Source organism: Cydia amplana, chromosome 19 (assembly GCF_948474715.1).
Source record: "Cydia amplana chromosome 19, ilCydAmpl1.1, whole genome shotgun sequence".
Taxonomy (NCBI): Eukaryota; Metazoa; Arthropoda; class Insecta; order Lepidoptera; family Tortricidae; genus Cydia; species Cydia amplana.
In genome coordinates this window covers 8,749,344-8,771,041 of record NC_086087.1, presented here as the reverse complement: position 1 = coordinate 8,771,041, position 21,698 = coordinate 8,749,344, and the positions used below count along the sequence as shown (strand labels likewise).

Below are 21,698 nucleotides of genomic sequence, written 5' to 3'. Positions count from 1 at the left end.
TTATACTGTTTTGAAAATGTAATTAAAACCTAAGGAAATTTAGGTAGAACGAAACAAGCTGACATTCGAGATATATGGCGTTTAATTTATCTATTAAAAAAAATGCTTGAACACATTTGAACATCTTGCATTGCAGCAATAAGTTGTCGTGTTAACAAATACACGTTAGTTTGTCTACGATCTTACCGTATATAAACATGGACTGCAAAAAATTACGCCACCTTTGGTTAGGTAGACATAGACTACGTGTTTGTGGAGCTGTCGGGTCAGAAGCATTCTTTATAGAATAGAATAGAATAGAATAGAATAGTTTATTTGTGTAAAAAAGGGTATAAATTGATGTTACATAATATTGTTTCCAGTCCTTAATTTACCATAATACACGGCGTACAAATATTCTTAAATTACAATCTAATATTAAACTTCCATTAAAATGTCACGTTGAAAAATAATAAATTACAATTAATAATAAAATCATAAATTGACAATATCACTTAGAATTACAGTTTGTCTAGTATAAAAATGTACAATCATTATAAAACATAGTCAATGTATCGATAATCATTATAATCAAACAATATATCTGTAGCCTATAGTTTACATAATGTCAAAAACTCATCAATTGAATAATAACAGCTCTCTGTCAAATGGTCAAACAAGTGCTTCTTGAATAATTTTATTGGAAGGGCCTTAAAATCGTCAGTAAAAGTATTGAATAATTGTATTGCCATGCAATGTACGTTTTTCCTGCTCAGTGAAAGGTTTGTCCTGGGCATGTACAGATTAAATCGATGTGTACCTCTTTGAGACCTCATGGTGATTGTTTTAAAACACGTGGGGTGCTTTTTGACAAAAGTACATATTTCAAAGATGTACATTGCGGGTAGTGTCAATATTTTATTCTGCCTAAATAAAGGTCTGCAGTGGTCTAAATACCAAGCCCCAGATAGAGACCTTACACATTTTTTTTGTGCTTTAAATATGATATCAGCATCGACTGAGTTCCCCCATATTATCAAACCATATCTCAATAGGGATGACACGTACCCGTGATATGCCGAAAGAGCGGCTTCTTCCGAAACCACATTGCGAATACGATAGAGTACATAAACAAATCGATCCAATTTAGTGCCTAGGCTATCAATGTGGCTCTTCCAATTACAGAAGTGGTCAATGTTTATTCCAAGGAAAGATGCAGAATCTACTTCTTCAATTATTGAACCGTTGTACTTAATTTCTAAATCAATATGTTTACTTCGGTATGTCTGGAATTGTATCATTTTTGTTTTACTTATGTTAATTTTTAAATTATTGTTTTCTAGCCAGTCTATTACATTTACTAGAGCTTGGTTGATTTTATCATCAAATGCCGTATCGTCGTCATTTTTAATGAGCAGCGTTGTGTCATCCGCAAAGAGGATAGAATCATGGCTTACTACGTTTGGGAGATCATTAATATAAAGTAAAAATAGCAAGGGCCCCAGGATGCTGCCCTGCGGCACGCCGGTCGTGTTAGGTTTGTAGTTGGATTTATAAGCTATTTTGTCATTACCATCGATGCTGGTGATTTCAACACACTGGTGACGGCTTCTAAGGTAGCTAGCGATCCAGTCCCACGCTGGACCTCTTATACCATATCTGTTCAATTTATGAAGCAGAATTTCGTGGTCTACAAAATCGAAAGCCTTGCTCATATCTAAGAACACGGCAACAATTGGTGTTTGTTTATCAGCCTTTAAGAGCCAACAGGAGCTAAGATTTAAATATTTTACGTAAATATCCCGTCTCGCTAACGGAAGCGGCTCCTAAAACTAGTGCGATAAGGACAAGGCGAAAAATCCTGCGTAAAAATCTCAAAAATCGAGGTTTCGTACTCGACTGTTTCCTCCTCCAAAACTTAACCAATCGTAACCAAATTTGGAAATCTAAATGATTATGACATTATCTGTGTCGGACCGTTTTGCTTTTTTGACTAATTGATGTCAGTTTTGAATAGCACGCCTCTCATTGCGGCATAGTCAATTAGGCCATTTTGGCCATTTTTGAAGGGCTCTAGCGCCTTAAAAAACAAAAATATCAAAAAAAGCAAAACGGTCCGACACAGATATTGACAATATTAATCTGTGTTGAAAAAATCATTGCTCTAGCTTCAAAACCCACGGAGGAAACAGTCTAGTACGTTTGTATGGAGAAATGACCACTCCTGTTGGCTCTTAACTGTTTCTCAATACTCTTACCTACAAACATTTCTACTTTGGTTAGGATAGAACCTATTCTAGCAATAAATTTGGATGAAAACACAAGGCGAGGGGATATCGGGATGCGTATGATATCGTTTAAGGTAGCGTTCTGTATCCCCTGCAATTTCAGTATATAAGCAAAATACGAATTAAGCAAACCGTCTGTAACTAAATCGGAGACATATGCAATAAAAAGGTACTAACTGGAAATAAAGAAAGTATTTAAAAAAGCGGCCAAGTGCGAGTCGGACTCGCCCATGAAGGGTTCCGTATTTAGGCGATTTATGACGTATTAAAAAAAAACTACTTGCTAGATCTCGTTCAAACCAATTTTCGGTGGAAGTTTACATGGTAATGTACATCATATATTTTTTTTAGTTTTATCATTCTCTTATTTTAGAAGTTAGGGGGGGGGGGACACACATTTTACCACTTTGGAAGTGTCTCTCGCGCAAACTATTCAGTTTAGAAAAAAATGATATTAGAAACCTCAATATCATTTTTGAAGACCTATCCATAGATTATTAAATTATACAACGGGACTTAATCGCGTATCTAAGTTTTAAGATTTACCTCCGACGTTTCGAGGACGGATTACGCGATTAAGTCCCGTTGTATAATTTAATAATGTGTAAAAATCGTGAAAGTTTAAATCAGTGCTATCCATAGATACCCCACACGTATGGGTTTGATGAAAAAAAAAATTTTGAGTTTCAGTTCGAAGTATGGGGAACCCCAAAAATTTATTGTTTTTTTTCTATTTTTGTGTGAAAATCTTAATGCGGTTCACAGAATACATCTACTTACCAAGTTTCAACAGTATAGTTCTTATAGTTTCGGAGAAAAGTGGCTGTGACATACGGACGGACAGACAGACGGACAGACAGACGGACAGACAGACGGACAGACAGACAGACATGACGAATCCATTTGCCATTTGGCTACGGAACCCTAAAAATGATGGGTTTCAAGACATTCGTGATGTCTACCGTGCCTACTCTTTCGGGAAACAGTCTTAGGTATATTATGTAAATATGTAAGTCGTCCTCTATACGTACTCAATCATTTTTAAAAATCTCATGACGACATTGATGACACAGTGGCCCTCATTTTATCCTGAATCGGCCGCACTCTATAGACAGGGTGTGCTCAAACGGGTTTTTGTTCGAAAATGGAATCGTTGCGCGGCGTATACAGTTATAATTTCCTCCAAGAACAGAGCTATCGTCAATATGCCCTAAGTTATTAAAAACAACATGCTCTTTCGTCCTTTTACTTTCAAATGGTAGAGTAACGGTCCACCACACTGCTTATTATTCTCGGACAGAACTGAATATAAACAAACCATTTAAATAAAAAATAATTTGAAACTATTTGATTTTAAGGTTGTATTAATTTCTTTCATAATCATCTGCACTCTGCACTGCACGATGCATCTAAAAGTAATTGTTTGGACAGCTTTTTATAAAAAATTCGGGGGACTTTATGTTGGTATATTCTTTATTTACAATGAAACGTACAAAATTGGTCACGCAAAACATGCAGTCCATATGTAGGTAATCGTAATTCGATCGTTGACCAGTTATTAATGTAAAATAGTAAACATTGTGGCGTGCATCAGTTGCGTGTATTACAAGCAAACTTCCTTCTAACTACTGACTCTGTAGCCCAGTGGGCGCTCATGACAGTGCTAAAGAAAAAGCCATGCAGTTATTATAGTTGACTATCAAATTGACACGGCGGAACTATCGAGGGTGAAGTAGAGGTTACCCTTCTTTAGATGTTGTTGTCTTCTTGAGATCTATATGTATTTGTCAAATCGATCATATAATATGCAAGACATCTGGAAATAGCGTTGTCCTAACAATTATGCTTTTTCATACCGATGGTATCCTATCATAAACGCCAACTACTTATTCATTAATTTTTTCGTACGTAATACAATAAATAATTAATAGCTATTATTTAATTGCAATAATAATTAATTAATAATTAATTGCAACAGTTCATTCATTCTTATAGTTGGTTTATTTTCATTATCTTGAATAAAAACTCCAAAAGGGTTTGTTTGTTTTTCATCTCTAATTTCACCGAGAGAAAGTAAATAACGAAAGAAGAAAGTAACAGAATTCTGCAAGATTCCAATCTCACCCCATGACCTGCGGAAGTACTAATTTGATAGCCGACTCATGTTTAGATATTTATCCTTCATAATAACGATGGAGCGGGTACAGTGCCTAATGTATATGTTTTAGGTGAGACTAATGAGTACCTAAGTCATGAACGAATCCAAACAATAAAAATCCAACTAAAATATAGGGTCACCTTTCAATAGGTAGGTAAACTTACGAAAAAACACCCAAAGTGGCTAATAAACTCACAACATTATAAACAACACCTCTCTCCAGATAGAGTAAAAACCATTTAAAATTTCACTTAAATAAAATAGTTAATAGTTTTTTAGGGTTCCGTAGCCAAATGGCAAAAAACGGAACCCTTATAGATTCGTCATGTCTGTCTGTCTGTCCGTCTGTCCGTCTGTCCGTCCGTATGTCACAGCCACTTTTCTCCGAAACTATAAGAACTATACTGTTGAAACTTGGTAAGTAGATGTATTCTGTGAACCGCATTAAGATTTTCACACAAAAATAGAAAAAAAAACAATAAATTTTTGGGGTTCCCCATACTTCGAACTGAAACTCAAAATTTTTTTTTTCATCAAACCCATACGTGTGGGGTATCTATGGATAGGTCTTCAAAAATGATATTGAGGTTTCTAATATCATTTTTTTCTAAACTGAATAGTTTGCGCGAGAGACACTTCCAAAGTGGTAAAATGTGTGTGTCCCCGGGGCCCTGTAACTTCTAAAATAAGAGAATGATAAAACTAAAAAAAATATATGATGTACATTACCATGTAAACTTCCACCGAAAATTGGTTTGAACGAGATCTAGTAAGTAGTTTTTTTTTATACGTCATAAATCGCCTAAATACGGAACCCTTCATGGGCGAGTCCGACTCGCACTTGGCCGCTTTTTTTTATTATAATTGCAGTGACTTTAATTACCATGAAAGTGAGACACAACAAACACTTCTGAGCGTTTTCTGGTGCGTTCTTGAACGTTATTCCACCAATGCTTGCAGCTCAGAGCTCAGGCGAGTCGAATGCTCAGGTGGGTCAGGATCATAAATGCTAACTACCTGATTCGTAAGCTCTTTCCTCTATTTGTCTCTCTATTGGTGGCTATAAGTCTTGCGATAAGATTAACCAAAACTGCAGATTTGCTGGGAATGGAAAACAAATAGATGTAGATGTCGACCCAAAAATTTTGAATGCCCAACTGGATTTAGTATAGTGATAGATCTTGAGATATAAGTTGGAACTGGTTCGCTTGGACGTTTGGTCTCGTCTGTACTACGAGGCAAATAAACAACAGAAATACACTGCCTGCTGTGTCGTGCTCTAGTAAATTCGGAACGGTACCATCGTGCATCGCAACAATACCCTCATCATGGAGACTATGGAGAATAATACAATTAGTCTTAGTATCTTATGTACTAACTGATGTACGAGGATTTGTTTTTGTCTCGAACTCAGAGATTAGAAATTACAACATTAATATTGTCTTTTAAGAACATTGTTTAATCAATGTACAAAGAGGTGGGCTTAAAATGCTATTAATAAAGTATTTAAAAAGCTTACAAAACGTTATATAAATGGTGAGATTAAAATCGTCAAAACTAAGTGGGACTTGCAGATGGAATGGTGGTATTGCGCGAACCTCAGATTTTTTACTAGGTAATTAAGTGCACATTTCAATGTTTAATAATAATAATATATTATGAGCATTGCGCATAGGTATGTATGTTTAAAGGAGGATCACCAGTTACGTGCGTACGAAGTACGAATGCAGTTTAACAAACTGACGCCGGCTAAGTTTGGTATGCCAACTTAACGGTAGTGCCGAGTCCTGACCTGACACACTCACACTGATTCTTAGAACACGTGTAAAGAAACGAAGCAATTGAACAGTATAAAATTAGAAAAAAAAACTTGTAAATCTTGTATGTTTTGCACAATAAATGAATTACTGCACCAGATATGCAAAATTTCAAGGCCTAACATTCCATGCTAAATGTGCATGAAGTGCTAAATGTGCGAGTAAAATATCCCATTGTTGATACTGCTGAAAAAGACCGCGGAACCAAAACAAGCGAGTAATTACCACGGCTGTTCCACACATTGTGTTTGTCTCTGTTGTGAGTTGTGACGGCTCGGCTATGGATATTAGTCTGAAAGGTTTAGTCGTTACGTGAATTTACACGGTTCACTTCGACGAACAATTTTGTGTAAATTGTATAATTCATGTTTGACAGTCGCAGTTGGTTGTTAAAACTTAAAGAATTGTTTACTAAACAAAACTAAGCTAGAAAAGGTTCATAAGAGGTGTCTAAAAAGTACCAAGATTATTTTAGTGATTAAGCCACATAACATAAAACAAACAATCGTACGAACGGGTATCAACATTTAGGTATATTTTAAACGCTAAATTTTACATTGGAATTAAAAGCAAAGCTTGCTGAAAGCCGAAGTTAGGACGTCATCGCACAAAAAACCAGCATAAATTGCTTTGTCATCTAGCTTTTTTGATGTGTAGTGTAGGCACCATTTTTAGGGTTCCGTACCCAAAGGGTAAAAACGGGACCCTATTACTAAGACTCCGCTGTCCGTCCGTCCGTCCGTCCGTCCGTCTGTCACCAGGCTGTATCTCACGAACCGTGATAGCTAGACAGTTGAAATTTTCACAGATGATGTATTTCTGTTGCCGCTATAACAACAAATACTAAAAACAGAATAAAATAAAGATTTAAGTGGGGCTCAAATATACAACAAACGTGATTTTTGACCGAAGTTAAGCAACGTCGGGTGGGGTCAGTACTTGGATGGGTGATGGTTTTTTTGCTTGTTTTGCTCTATTTTTTGTTGATGGTGCGGACTCGCATTTGGCCGGTTTTATTTAAGTCATGGACAACCACTTTCAGCATACCTAACCTGACAATATGTATGACCCGAGTGACCGCGTGCAATTGTTACCTGCAGACATTTGATGACTTGAAACTTCTAAGTTTCTGAGTGTTAAACGAAACTGCAATTAGTAAATTGGTATTTATATTAAAATAGTGTTTTTATTAATATTATTTTAATGGTAAAAAGTGGGTAAAAACAAACAATTACAAGTATAATACAGAGAAATTCTAATAGAACGAATATTTTGGAAATAAAATTTAGTTTTAAGTTTCTTAATACTACGACAACTAACATAGATTATTTATACAAAAAGAGGTGGTCTAGGCATGAGGGACAAATGGTATCTAAATACATGTATATTACGTTCAATGAACTTCAATGCTTAACCGCACAGTGGTAATGTTCGCCATTTGTCCTTTTCCTTGTATTGTGTAATAACGTTTAAATAAATGTGACGTTATCTATGAAAAGGGACCTTATTGTCGATGGCGCTTACGCCATTATTAACGATGCTCCGATATAAATACAATGCCGCGCGACGCTGTGCGGCGTAAGCGCAATCGACAATAAGGTCCCTTTTCATAATGCCCTAAATGGCCTATAATTGTTGATTACTGTAGTTTCCGCATATTCCTAGAGATGTTCCCCGTAGTTCCGGTCCATTAGCTCGCTATATTGTGCCTGTAAGGTTTGCGTGATCTCGTTAAGTGCGTCTGCCACTCGACCATTCCTACTTTCGCCTTACATAATACAATGCTTCTATTTCTATATCGATAATTGATTAAACAATTGGTCATTACGCAATACACCCAACTTTCTAACTGAATTATTAATTAAGCCTCATTAGTTTAGTTTACGTTAATATTGGTTACAAATTTGAAAAAAACCGGCCAAGTGCGAGTCCCGTTTTTACCCTTTGGGTACGGAACCCTAAAAACAAACATTGACTGATTTTTATTTTTGTCTACTTACAAATATACTCGTTACCTAATTAGGTTTCTTAGGTCTACTCTATCCCGAGTCTAACGGGCCTACAGTAAACCGAGGGAGTACCGCGAAAACCGAAATTCGCAAATTGCGGGGATCTTTCTCTTTTACTCCAATGTAGGCGTAATTAGAGTGACAGAGAAAAATGCACGCAATTTGCGAACTTCGATTTTCGCGGTTATAGCCCAGTATCTGGACAAAAGTGATAGCTCTAACCAAAGTTAGGTACAACAAAAGTCATTTAGCACAGATACAAGTACAGTCGTTAACAACGGAGAGTGAAACGTCACATCGCGGACTGACCCTAATTGTTCCGTTTCTTCTGTCTGTTCACTATCCATTGCTGCATTATCTTGGAGGATAACCCAAATCTTCGCATTCATGAAGTCTATACTATTGTATTTCTTCAATTGCATGATAAGTTAGGGTTGTAGATTTAGAATTACAAGTGAAAGTTAAACAATTCACCGTAATCACCGTTATCGGAAAAAAACATTGCAATATTAAGGAACACGTTAATATTACAATGTTTTTTTGCTATATAGTAAACATTGTTAATAGACTAAGTTACTCTTATTTCGTATCGTATATCAAATCAGAAAGTCTGCCGTTTATGATATGAGACCGCTATTATATCTCCGCCACATGTGATAACAAGGCCAAGGGCGACGACCGGCTGGGAGCTGTTTTCTCAATTCCTCGCTAGATGTCACTTTGCCGTCCGCCGCGATTCGTACAACGCGGTATCGTTTGGTTGCCGTAGATTATACTGAACGCTCGGCGGAACATCGTACGGTTGCCATCAGAAGGGTCTTAACTGACTCGACTGAACAGCGAATGATGAATTCGGATATGAATTTCATGATTCCACCCCGCTCGCTTGTAAGTCAACTATCGCAGACTTGCAGGTCGATGTTCTGACGCTGTTTTTGGCCACTTATAAAACATACAAAAGATTTGTATTGACATTATAATTAATTTTTGTAATTTGTAACATTGTACAAATAGTTTACAAGGAAAAATATATACTCCGGTTCGAACTAAACGACTCCTAAGTACTCCTGTACTTAGGAGTCGTTCGGTTCGAACCGGAGTACCTACTCGTATTTGTCATGTGTTTTTAATACTTTTATTAAAAATTACGACGTAATAATTAATGTATATATTTTTCCTTGTAAACGATTTGTACAATGTTACAAAAATTAATTATAATCTCAATACAAATCTAAAAATTACCAATGTTTTGTGTTTGTACAATCTGTCCTTTGATTAACTAGTGCCGTTAACCTAAACCAACGCAAAGATTCGATACATTTTTTACGAGTGTACTCAGAGTATTATAATACAATAATTATATTATTATTTACAATTGCATTAACGTTTCGGCCAACACTGCCCGTACCGTACTATATATGTATTAATTATGTATATTGCATCCGTATATATTATCCGTCGAATAATCCATTTATTGGTTCTCGCACTAACGTTTGATACCACGGCTTTTTCAAACAAGCGTAAGGCCTACTTAATAGTAAACAGAGGCCGTAGCCTACAGACGCATGCAACAAAATATATGCCAGTTGCCTTTGTAGAATATTTATACTGTTTTAAAATTTGACCATATGATGTTAACATAACCTGCATGCAATAATAGCAGACTACAAAAATATGATTTACACATTTTGGATTACAAAACAAACAAGTTTTACTTTCTAGATTTGGCGAATTACGCCATTTAGAACCTAACTATCCTTTAGTGTTCATGAATTAATTGTATATGTATTTTTAAGTACAGCGTAAAATATAATATCAAGACGAAGGAAACGTGTATCAAAAGCATAACTGAATTTCGAAATACACATGAAATGAAACCATCACCGCTCCTGGCCCCTGCCCTGGGCTGTGGTTCCTGGGCCGCGGGTGATTCCATTCGGGGCGGAGTGGAGCGTGGTCATTCTGTATGAAATACTATTACTTTATCTGTGGTAACGTGACAGCTGTGGATTTTTACCTGGAACAAAAAGTTATATTAAGAGATTTGTAATATATAACCATAGAATTAGAATAGACAAGAACAACTGTCAATCTTCAAAAGTGCGACCAAAAATGAAATGCCAGTGTGTGCGTAAATTCTCTATGTGAGATCAAAAATAGTGATGTCATGTTACAACATATTAATAATCTGTCGGTGTTTGATTGCTTTATCGACTACTTTTTCAAATGTATTATTTTAAACGTTAAAATTCTACGACATTATGATGTATAAAATAAACTAGAGATGCCCCGAATAGTGGTTTTGGCCGAATAACGAATACCGAATATTCGGCCCCTCTCTCGGCCGAATACCGAATATTCGGCATGACATGCGAACATTTTGAGTCACAATTATTATGAAACCTGATCGCTAACAAAGCTCAACCTTAGCTAAGATATATTTTTGTTGAAAAGCATTAATGAATAGAGTCAAACAAAACAGACTCATGATAAAAATGAAATGTTTTTTAATCAAGAAATGCTCAAAAAAGGGTCCTCGTATTTACCAACTTTCCAAGAACACATTATAAATATTCCTACATAGTTTTTGGTTATTTTTATTCTGCAATTTTTCTTTTTAAGTAGGTGCAACAGATATTCGGTATTCGGCCGAATAGTAGGCAACATTCGGCCTAATACCGAATATTCGGCAAAGTGGCCGAATAGGCCGAATACCGAATAGTTGCCGAATATTCGCGGATCAAAATCGTTACAGCCTTATCTTAGTCTAACTCTTACTGTGTTGGAAAGTGAAGTTTAAATTTACTGCTAAACAGCTGCACCTTCAAAATGGTATAACAATCGTTATCATTTGAAGTCGGTTATAAAGGTTAATATCTTAATTATGTCTCGTGAAGAAATGATTACATAGCTATTAATATACCGACAAGTTATCGATACTGTCATCTGAACATTTTGTCAAGCCCTAGCGTAAAGTAACAGTTTATGTTTTTACACAATATATTTTAAATTATTGAGTAATATGATAAAATATTAGCACACAAAGGAAGAAAAACTTATAATCAACTGTATAAACCGGCTTCTTACACTTTTTATGCTGTTAATTTGACAAAATATCGTTAAGAAAATTTCGCTCGGAATATCATTATTCCTCTGAAATGAGTATTTGCTAGGTTTATTTGGCCCCGTGACACTGAAATCCGGTACACTACAAGACACTATCTTCATTGTATTACTTTATCAAATAGTTTTCTTCCGAATTTGTGTATATTTTTCAAATTGAAAATTACGGTGATACGCTCTTGGCCGTCCGCGGCCGTCGTCAAATTCAAAAATGGTCACGTTTTCTCATTTGTAGTCTAACTCTTTCGCACTCATGCGATGTTCATATACGTGATGGCTTCCCTTTCGCACACTTCAGCTGTCTGTCAAGCGCGAGCGCGAAAATGACAAGTCTGTGTATATAACAATTGATACACCTAAAAGTTACTCGTAAAGGGCTGTTATACTTTGTGTCGGATAAAGTTAAAAGTTAACGTCTTAGCAAAAGTAACCAGTATTTAAGGTGTTAATAGGTTTATACAATTAAACATGCAGAAATGAAAATTATGATAACAAGTTGTAACATCGTTATTTTTTTACATTACAGAAATCAAACGTCGCGAACGCGCGGCCGCGCATCTCACCATGGGTCAAGAGCAGTCATATGCGGCTCACGCTAGCGCCGCCCAGGTGGCCCGCTACAAGGAGAAGTATTCCGACCCCCTCCAGTACCGGAGCTCCCCCATCACCTTCCCCGCCGACCTCGACGACAAGGACTACAAGCGGCACAAGGCCAGGCGCAGCGCGGAGAGCTTCAAGAGCGACTCCTCCACCAAAAGCAGTGGCTACAGAAGCGGGTCGAGCGGCTACGAATGCTGCTCCGAACGATCCTCCAAAAGCGACTACTACTGCACCTCCCTATACAAAAACAGTCACTACACAGACGTTAATAAAGAACTATATAAACCGGTGAAAATACCGAAGGAAAAACGATACAAGCTTCAGTATGATGACAAGGATGAACTGAAAACCCCGCGTTTGAAGAGTTACCATAGTGAACCTGAATCCACTAAGTCTAAGGTGGCTGCGCCAAAGAAGGCGGGAATAAGGAATTACACTCCTAAAATCCTGTCAGAGGACGACCAGAGAAAGAAAGTGGATAATTGGATATAAGAGAGCTAAAAGACTCGTAGAATAAGTTGTAAATATTAGTGTAGTAGTAGATGAGTTGGGGACGCAAACATGGAGGCAGCAGGAGCGCTCGCGAGTTTGGCCCCGTCGCCCATCACCGTGCTGGGTCTGATACCACTCCTGGCATTAGGGATTACGTACTTCAGATACCAGCAGTTCGACCCAGAGTCTCATATAACGGATGTCAATGCTGTGAGTAGTTTTATTTAAAAATACAATCTGTCTAAAACAACTTTGTTATAAAAACAAAATGCTTCTACTTAATCCTTTGTTTTATAACACTGATATAACTTACACGAACAAGGGAAAATAACTCATTTATTGCATAATAAGTGTTATAAAATGAATATAAAACTAAAATTAAGTACAACTAATACTAAAGCTAAAAAATTACAAACACCTATCAAAGTTTTGGGCCTTTGGTAAGGTGCCCATCACGCAGGCAGCGTTCCCGCGCTGGATTGCTATGGCCAATCTTTACACGAACACATATCTCATTTCAATACAATATTGCTGATTAGTACTCGAATAAATAAGTAGGTAGCTAAGGATTTATTAACCGTAGTATTAATTACTGACGAGTAGTTATTATTCTACCTGTGTTTCACTTCACAGTTCATGCTTGAAACGAAACAACACGTAACCACATAAAGTAAAGGTCACCTATTAACCCCTATTTATTACCGTTAAAGGTTGAATAACGTAATTTTTAAAAGTTTGCGACTTTATTTAATTTTTTGCTATAAAGAAAAATATCTCCATTTCAGATCTTGCCGATATACGATTTCGTGATAGTTGGCGGCGGTTCGGCGGGCGCCGTGGTGGCGTCGCGCCTCTCCGAGGTAGGCAACTGGACGGTGCTGCTGCTGGAGGCGGGCCAGGATGAGACCGAGATCTCCGACGTGCCCGCCCTGGCCGGCTACACGCAGCTCTCCGAGATGGACTGGCAGTACCAAACCACGCCCTCGTCTAACCGCTCCTACTGCCTCGCCATGAACGGCGACCGCTGCAACTGGCCTAGAGGCAAGGTCCTCGGCGGATGCAGCGTCCTCAACGCCATGGTATACGTGCGGGGCAATCGCAACGACTACGATCTCTGGGAGGCGCTCGGTAATCCTGGCTGGTCCTACGACCAGGTGCTTCCTTATTTCATGAAATCTGAGGACAATCGGAACCCATACCTCGTCAATACGCCCTACCACGCTGCCGGAGGCTATCTGACGATTCAAGAGGCTCCGTGGCGCTCGCCACTTTCAGTGACATTTCTGAAGGGCGGCATGGAACTTGGATACGAGAACAGAGACATAAATGGGGCGAAGCAGACTGGATTCATGTTAACCCAGGCTACCATGCGGCGCGGCAGTCGGTGCAGCACGGCCAAGGCCTTCTTGCGGCCTATACGCAATCGAGAAAACCTTCATATCGCCCTCGGAGCACAGGTCACCAGGATACTAATAAATCCAGTTAAAAAACAGGCTTACGGTGTCGAGTTTATAAGAAATGGACAAAAGCAAAAAGTAAGGATCAAGCGAGAAGTTATTATGTCAGCCGGTTCATTGTCCACGCCCAAACTGATGATGCTTAGCGGAGTGGGACCAGCGAGCCATTTAAAGGAGCACGGTATCCCTGTCATCGCAGACCTTAAAGTTGGTCACAATTTGCAAGACCACGTTGGACTGGGAGGCCTAACATTCGTCGTTAACAAACCTGTCACGTTTAAAAAGGATCGGTTCCAAACCTTCGCTGTAGCTATGAACTATATTCTCTATGAAAAGGGACCGATGACCAATCAAGGAGTAGAAGGCTTAGCTTTTGTCAATACGAAGTACGCTCCAAGTTCGGGCAACTGGCCCGACATGCAGTTTCATTTCGCACCTAGCTCTGTCAACTCCGATGGCGGCGAGCAGATCCGCAGGATTCTGAATCTACGGGACCGAGTATACAACACAGTTTACAAACCGATCGAGCAAGCAGAGACATGGACCATTCTCCCTCTGTTGCTACGCCCGAAGAGCTCCGGCTGGGTAAAGTTGAGAAGTCGCAATCCGTTTCATCCGCCTGACATAGTGCCGAACTACTTTGCATACAAAGAAGATATTAAAGTATTAATAGAGGGCATAAAGATAGCCATGGCTCTGTCCAATACGACAGCCTTCCAAAGGTACGGGTCGAGGCCCCACAACATACCTATGCCGGGCTGTCAACACCACGTGATGTTCAGTGACGAATACTGGGAGTGTTCGCTGAAACATTTCACATTCACGATATACCATCCGACTGGCACTTGTAAAATGGGGCCAAAGACGGATCCTGGGGCGGTGGTGGACCCGAGGTTGCGGGTCCACGGCGTGGCCAACCTGAGAGTGGTGGATGCGAGCGTCATGCCGACCATCATAAGCGGCAACCCGAACGCACCAGTAATTATGATAGCCGAAAAAGCCTCGGATATGATTAAGGAGGACTGGCTTGTGTTATGACAGTGTTTAGTGGTTATAGTAGTGGTTACAATTGTGAAATTTGTGAAGAAACTAAAATACTCAGCTCAGTCATGGAAATTAATGTTGTGTTACTTTGCTTTTAGAGCGTAAGTCGTTTCGATAAGTTTGTAAATAGTTATATTTGTCACTTAAAAATAAGAAAGCGATGTGGTATTTTATTGTGCTAAAGATTATGTATGTACCTAAATGATAAGAATAATAATTAAAAAAAGCAAGATAAATGTCTTATTCTTTGTAATTTTGGTACCTTTATATTCCCCTACGAATATTTATCAGTGATTGGTCAAATGAATAATCTAACAAACAGCAATAAATAATAAATACCTCATAATAAATCATAATATGTAATACATACATTACTATCCTAATTAATTATTTATTAAAATACTGTTTAGTAGCAAATAAAAAACAAGAGTTGATTATAAAAGGTAAACAAGTGAAAACACGAACCTGGTGAAAAGAATATCGTAAACAACTTTTTGCGGTTTTACTATTATTATTTGTAGTAAAATGAAACAAACTTTGAAAGAAAGTCAAAATACTGATCATAAACTAAATCTCAGAACATCATGCGAATTGTACGGCTCCCAATAAAATCTAAAATTAAATACATTGACCAAATTATCAGATAATGATTATACTTTTGTGTGGGATTTTTTTAATTAAGTATATTTAAATTATAATGAGGTGGGCCCTATTTTTTATTTTATTTCTTTGTCTCTTGAAATAGAGCCTGCGCACAAACAGACAGCTTAGTTAAGGTTCCTATTGTCACTCTTCGGGTACCGAATCCTAAAAATGTTGAAGGGAAAACCTTGGCTGTTCATTTAATAGTGTCACGAAGTAACGTGACGCCAATCCCTGAGGAAAATAGGTTCACTAACGACCAACTTGGAGGTGAAATTTAATCTCGACGGACCGCAATAAAGGTAATACAATAAAGAGAAACTCGACCTCAGGACGTGGTTTACATTTTATTGGCTTTACAAATCGACCAGACGGCTCTCATGGCGCTTAATTTCTTTATTTGTAAACGTCTCTTCCTGTGGTAAGTAGAAAATCAAAAACAAATCTAACTGAGGGATTACTTATCAGAGACGAGGCAGAAGAAAAGTCATAATGAAAATAGATGCAATAATGTTTTGAATGATTCCATTTACTTATATCAAGCACGCATTTTTTAATCAACAGCTAAAGTAGTTATACATATAGGTACCTACTTTCTGTAATATTCTCATCAAAACCACGTACAGGTGTTAAGAAAACAGAAAACTACTGGGTCAAAGCAGTTAATTATTAACTATTTTACTCGTGCACGAGAATATAACAAGTAGTTAATTTAATTACAATCAGTAATATGCATTTCACAAAGTTTTTTGATGAAAACAAACGGTACAAAATAAGCTGAAAGCGGAGTACTACTAGTGACATCTAGGGAGGAGTAGCAGAACTAATTCTGCTAAACTGAGTACTACTAGCGCCATCTAGTGGGCTATGACTTGACTTGAGTTCACTCAAAAGTGCCATCTACTACATTAGAGGTTCAAATACAAATCTGAATTAGTTCCAATCTGAAATAGAGGGCGCTAAAATAGAAGACGCAGAAACCAAACAAGTTACAAAAAAGCGGCTGTAAGTAAGTACCCAGGCAGCAACAGAAGATAGGTTGTCAGGTCAGGTATAGCCTGACCAGTAATATATGATAATTGTCAAGAGGGCGCTGTTATTCTCATGTATAGGGTGACAATTCAGTGTAGTATGAAAAAATTAGTTCCAGTGAAATTCCGCAACATGGCGCACCCTCAATAGATCCTGGTTCACCTATAGTTCAAATGATTTTTTTTTATACCATGTTGGTGGCAAACAAGAATATGATTCGCCTGATGGTAAGCGGTCACCTATGTAATTTGTCTGGGTTTTACCATTAGTTTTTCTTCTTTTTTATAGTTAAAAACATAGAGGTCTGGTTCATGCATTTTTTTTAATGTTATTGTCAGTTAACTATGTATCAGGTATGTATATTTTAACTGAGTGTACAATATGTATGTGCCATATGGCCTCTTTTAGCCAAATGTTATTCCAATGACATCCCAAGAATATCGGGTTGTGTAAGATGTTTTTATTATCTAGGTAACTATATTTTAATCGAGCTTCTAAGTAGGCTTCTTTACAATATTGTATCACAGTTACGCACTTATTTGAACGTGAAATGCAAATAATCAACAATATCTCCTATGTCATAATCCAAAATCAATATCGGAGCAATCCTTCGCGTATTGCGAAACAGTTACGTAACGCATTAATGTCCACATTTTAAAAATGCCTAATGACCACGACTCGCCGCTGTAATGGAGGCAGGAATTAACTTATTGCGCACTCGTGAATGCACAAAAATGGCAGTTTAAAGACGAAATCCACTGCGGGACAATAGTAGTTTGTGTTACAAGGGATCAAAATGATATATTTCCGTGTAGGGCCCACATTGAATCCTGAATGAAGCGATGGATTCTACAATCTGAAGTAGAATCCTGAGCGTAATGAGGGATTCAAGACGTGAAGTGAAGAGTGTTATCGCCCAAGACGAAATAATTTTGATACCGTGTGACACATACTGCTTTTCACATCAACTATGAGGAAAATAAAAAAATCTTAGTGTTGACACAATCTGATGCTTAAACAGATTATTAAAGCTAAAAACAATAATGTGCAAAAAAAAAATATTGTGTGCTAGAACAGAAAAGTGTTATTTTGATCCCTCCTAGCAGGGAGGAAAAGTGCCACTTTGATTCCTCCTACCAGGGAAGAAAAAGCTCTTTTCAGAATAGGAGGTGTGAAAACTACATTGACATTGACAGGCAATGTTCACTTCGCCGTGCCCTGCCGGAAGAGGGATCTTCTCTTTCATTTGGCATAAAAGAGTTTGCGAGCAAGGGTGTTGTAGCGCTACAGCATATTGTAGGTGTAAGGAAGGTATGTACTTGCAGTGAGCAACGCTGGCTTAGCCTGACATCTTTGGTTGACATGACACGAAAAATCGGCACTTAATGAAAAGGAAATATACTCGTATATTACATAGATAGAATAATTTTGGAGCATGAAAAATTATTACGTCTCAATTCGTGATTTTGATAATTTAATGTGCCTACGAATTTTGCTGATTGATGAACTAAGTAATTAGCCCGAGTTGTGAATTAGCCGGCCGAGATGTTTAAAAATAGCCTGAACACGCTCTCTAACGCCTTGACAATAAGAGGCGCGTTCAGATATTTAAGAGCACCCTGGCCGCTCCGATATATCTGATGACGACTATGCATGCAAAATGGAGATAGTAGGACATAATTCCAGATCGCCATGACCACGACAACTTTGGAAAGATCATAGGACTGACAGGATTATAAGAAGAGATAAGCGGAACGCCATGCCTCGTTGATCATAATACCAGACCGGCATTACAAATTACAATGGCAAGAGTCTCCTCCAGACCGAAAGTCCAGTCAACTGCCTGAACATTTTTAGAGTGGAATCAGTGAAATCAGTAATGTGCCAACAGCGGAAACAAATGCAATCTTCATAATTACTCAACTAAGCACACGTTCCTCGTGCCCTCATTATCCATAGATTATGTGGAACAACGCGGGTTCACCTGCTTTATTAATCCTTCATTAACACCCTTGTATTATAATCGATTAAACAGTTGAAAAAGGAACTTTCACGCTTTAAATTTTAGGGTCATTATTCGTTGAAAAAAATCAGCGGAATACGCGGAATCGAAAATTAGCAGACATATTAGCATTCAGCGTCGCGCCGGTTGCGCCCGCGACTGGCAATGCGTGAGCAATCACGTACACAGATATTATATAACACTGAAATGCGTTTTAAAAGGGCTTATATGAACATCAATGCTTTAGTGAGTATGACGTTTTAGTTGCACGGCGGAATGATGCCAAAATGGTATGTTTATACAAATCCGTAAATGTTATGCCCTATGCAATATGGTGGGAAGATTGGGAGGTTGCAAAAGGGTCACTCAGTAAAAGGAGCGCTACTGATTGCCTCTCTTTATTTTACACTAGCTGTTGCCCGCGACTTCGTACGCGTGGATTTTTATATTGGTGGTTATATATTCTACATTAGCATAGAACATTATGCAGCAAGAGATTGCGGTAGGACGGTTAATCATTTCTTAATTATTAATATTATACGACGCATGAGACTTGTCTTTCACAACCTACGAAGTTTCAAGCCCCTAACTGAATAAAATTGTCCTCGATGTAATCCCTCTAAACCCCCTTAGAAGATTTTCATGTCCTCTATTTAATAAAACCTACTGCCTAACTACCTATTTACGAAGTTTCAAGTTCCTAGCTTTAAATAAAATTTGCACCCTAAGACGAACTGTTATCCCCTTTTTAACCCCCTTAGGGGTTGAATTTCCAAAAACGTTGCAATTACTTTTTTTGTAATCGGCTATTATGCCTTTCTAAGAAGTTTCAAAGCATTTGTAATGGATTCAAACATTCAACCCCTGTTTAACCCTGTTAGGGGATGAATTATACAAAACGCTGAAATAACTTTCCCTGTATTTTAATAATATCCCGAAATACAAAGATTCAAGTCCCGCGTTCGAAAAAATGTTTGATATCCATACAAACTTTCAACCCCTTTTTCACCACTTTAGGGGATGAATATTCAAAAACGCTGAAATTAGTTTTCTTGTATTTTAATAACATACATTTTTACGAAGTTTCAAGTTCCTAGCTAAAAATAAAATTTGAACGCCATACAAACTTTCAACCCCTTTTTAACCCTGTTAGGGGATGAATTTTACAAAACGCTGAAATTACTTTTCCTGTCTTCTAATAATATCCCCAAATACAAAGATTCAAGTCCCGCACTCTCAAAAATATTTGATATCCGTACAAATTTTTAACCCCATGTTTTACCACCTTGGGGGATGAATGTTTAAAAACGCTGAAATTTGTTTTCTTGTATCTTAATTTAATACCTATTTGCAAAGTTTCAAGTTCGTAGCTTAAAATAAAATTTGCACCCTAAGACGAACTTTCATCCCCTTTTTAACCCCCTTAGGGGTTGAATTTCCAAAAACGTTGCAATTACTTTTTTTTGTTATCGGCTATTATGCCTTTCTAAGAAGTTTCAAAGCATTTGTAATGGATTCAAACTTTCAACCCCTGTTTAACCCTGTTAGGGGATGAATTTTACAAAACGCTGAAATTACTTTTCCTGTATTTTAATAATATCCCCAAATACAAAGATTCAAGTCCCGCACTCTCAAAAATATTTGATCTCCGTACAAATTTTCAACCCCTTTTTTACCACCTTGGGGGATGAATTTTTAAAAAGGCTGAAATTAGTTTTCTTGTTTTTTAATTTAATACCTTTTTACGAAGTTTCAAGGTCCTAGCTTAAAATAAAATTTGCACCCCAGGACAAAGTTTCATCCCCTTTTTTACCCCCTTAGAGGTTGAATTACCTAAAACGTCGCAATTACTTTTTTTTGTCATCGGCTATTATGCCTTTCTAAGAAGTTTCAAAGCATTTGTAATGGATTCAAACTTTCAACCCCTTTTTAACCCTGTTAGGGGATGAATTTTCAAAAACACTGAAATTACTTTTCCCGTTTTATAATAATATCCCCATATACAAAGTTTCAAGTCCAACACTCACAAAAATATTTGATCTCCATATAAACTTTCAACCCCTTTTTCACCACCTTGGGGGATGAATTTTCGAAAACGCAGAAATTAATTTTCTTGTTTTTTAATATAGTACATTTTTACAAAGTTTCAATTTCCTAGCTCAAAATAAAACTTAAACCCCATACAAACTTTCATCCCCTTTTTAACCCCCTTAGGGGTTGAATTTCTCAAAATCGCTCTTATACATTTTATAAATGCAACCTAGTGTCCAAATTTCAACTTTCTAGCATTTGTAGTTTCGGCTCTACGTTGATGAGTCAGTCAGTCAGTCAGTCAGTCAATCAGTCAGGACACGTGCATTTATATATATAGAAGATAGATAAATATGTACAACTCGAAGATGACGTCGACATTGCCCGATGGGGTATAGTGCAGTCACACAATAACGGATCAAATGGAAAGACAGAAGAGACTCTAGACATTGACTAGAATTAGAAACCGTTAGAAGAATTGTAAGGCATATGTCTAAAGATCTGTAATCCAAAGAATTCGATGGATGGAAAACACTTTGCATGACTAAAAACATTTCTTACTAACGCCTAGAGCCTCTTACGTGTACATCCTTTGCATAGATCGCTACATGTTGTGCCCATAACGCCGAAACTACAAAGTTTGTATGTTCACCCCACCGTTATTATTTATACCCCAGGTAGTTTCATAACCAACCAAACATAACTCCACGGTTCTTATGGAAAATTCTCACCATCGCCTAGAACCTTCCTAGACGAAGACAGGCGGTTGCCCGCAGTGTTAAGACCACAAAGGTTACGCCACCTCATTTCCGTATTGGCGAACCTTTTCCGCGAACGTGCTCTTTAATTACGGAGGATCTCATTTCATCGTGTTTCTAATTGTATAATGGCCCTATTTCCTTTGTTTATGTAATTTATGCACTTTGCTTGAATTAGGTATTGGAGGATTTGTAGGCACGAGATGATTCACAAGAACATCTGATTGTAGTGAACTGTTATCCCAAATGTACCTATAGAAAATATT

General features: G+C 37.6%; 3 protein-coding genes across 5 annotated transcripts in view; 2 read left to right on the top strand and 1 right to left on the bottom strand.

Moving 5' to 3' along the window:
- LOC134656794 (uncharacterized) overlaps positions 1–12,466 on the top strand; it is a 34,498-nt gene extending 22,032 nt beyond the window's left edge. For both annotated transcript variants that reach the window (XM_063512319.1, XM_063512317.1), the window contains exon 2: positions 11,901–12,466. In XM_063512319.1, coding sequence (XP_063368389.1) covers positions 11,939–12,466 — 528 coding nt within the window. In that variant the 5' untranslated portion in view covers positions 11,901–11,938. The remainder of the gene's footprint in view (positions 1–11,900) is intronic.
- Positions 1–21,698, bottom strand: part of LOC134656893 (flotillin-2) — a 384,591-nt gene that overhangs the window by 215,226 nt on the left and 147,667 nt on the right. The window lies entirely within an intron of this gene.
- On the top strand, positions 12,536–15,203 carry LOC134656793 (glucose dehydrogenase [FAD, quinone]). Its single transcript, XM_063512316.1, has 2 exons — positions 12,536–12,676; positions 13,252–15,203. The coding sequence occupies exons 1-2, from the start codon at positions 12,536–12,538 to the stop codon at positions 14,959–14,961; spliced, it is 1,851 nt and encodes a 616-aa protein (XP_063368386.1). The 3' UTR covers positions 14,962–15,203.

Bases quoted from the DNA above. Each gene is read 5' to 3' on its own strand.
- LOC134656793 (XM_063512316.1), top strand. From the start codon at position 12,536: ATGGAGGCAGCAGGAGCGCTCGCGAGTTTGGCCCCGTCGCCCATCACC. The intron at 12,677-13,251 runs GTGAGTAGTTTT...TCTCCATTTCAG, and splicing joins ATATAACGGATGTCAATGCT to ATCTTGCCGATATACGATTT.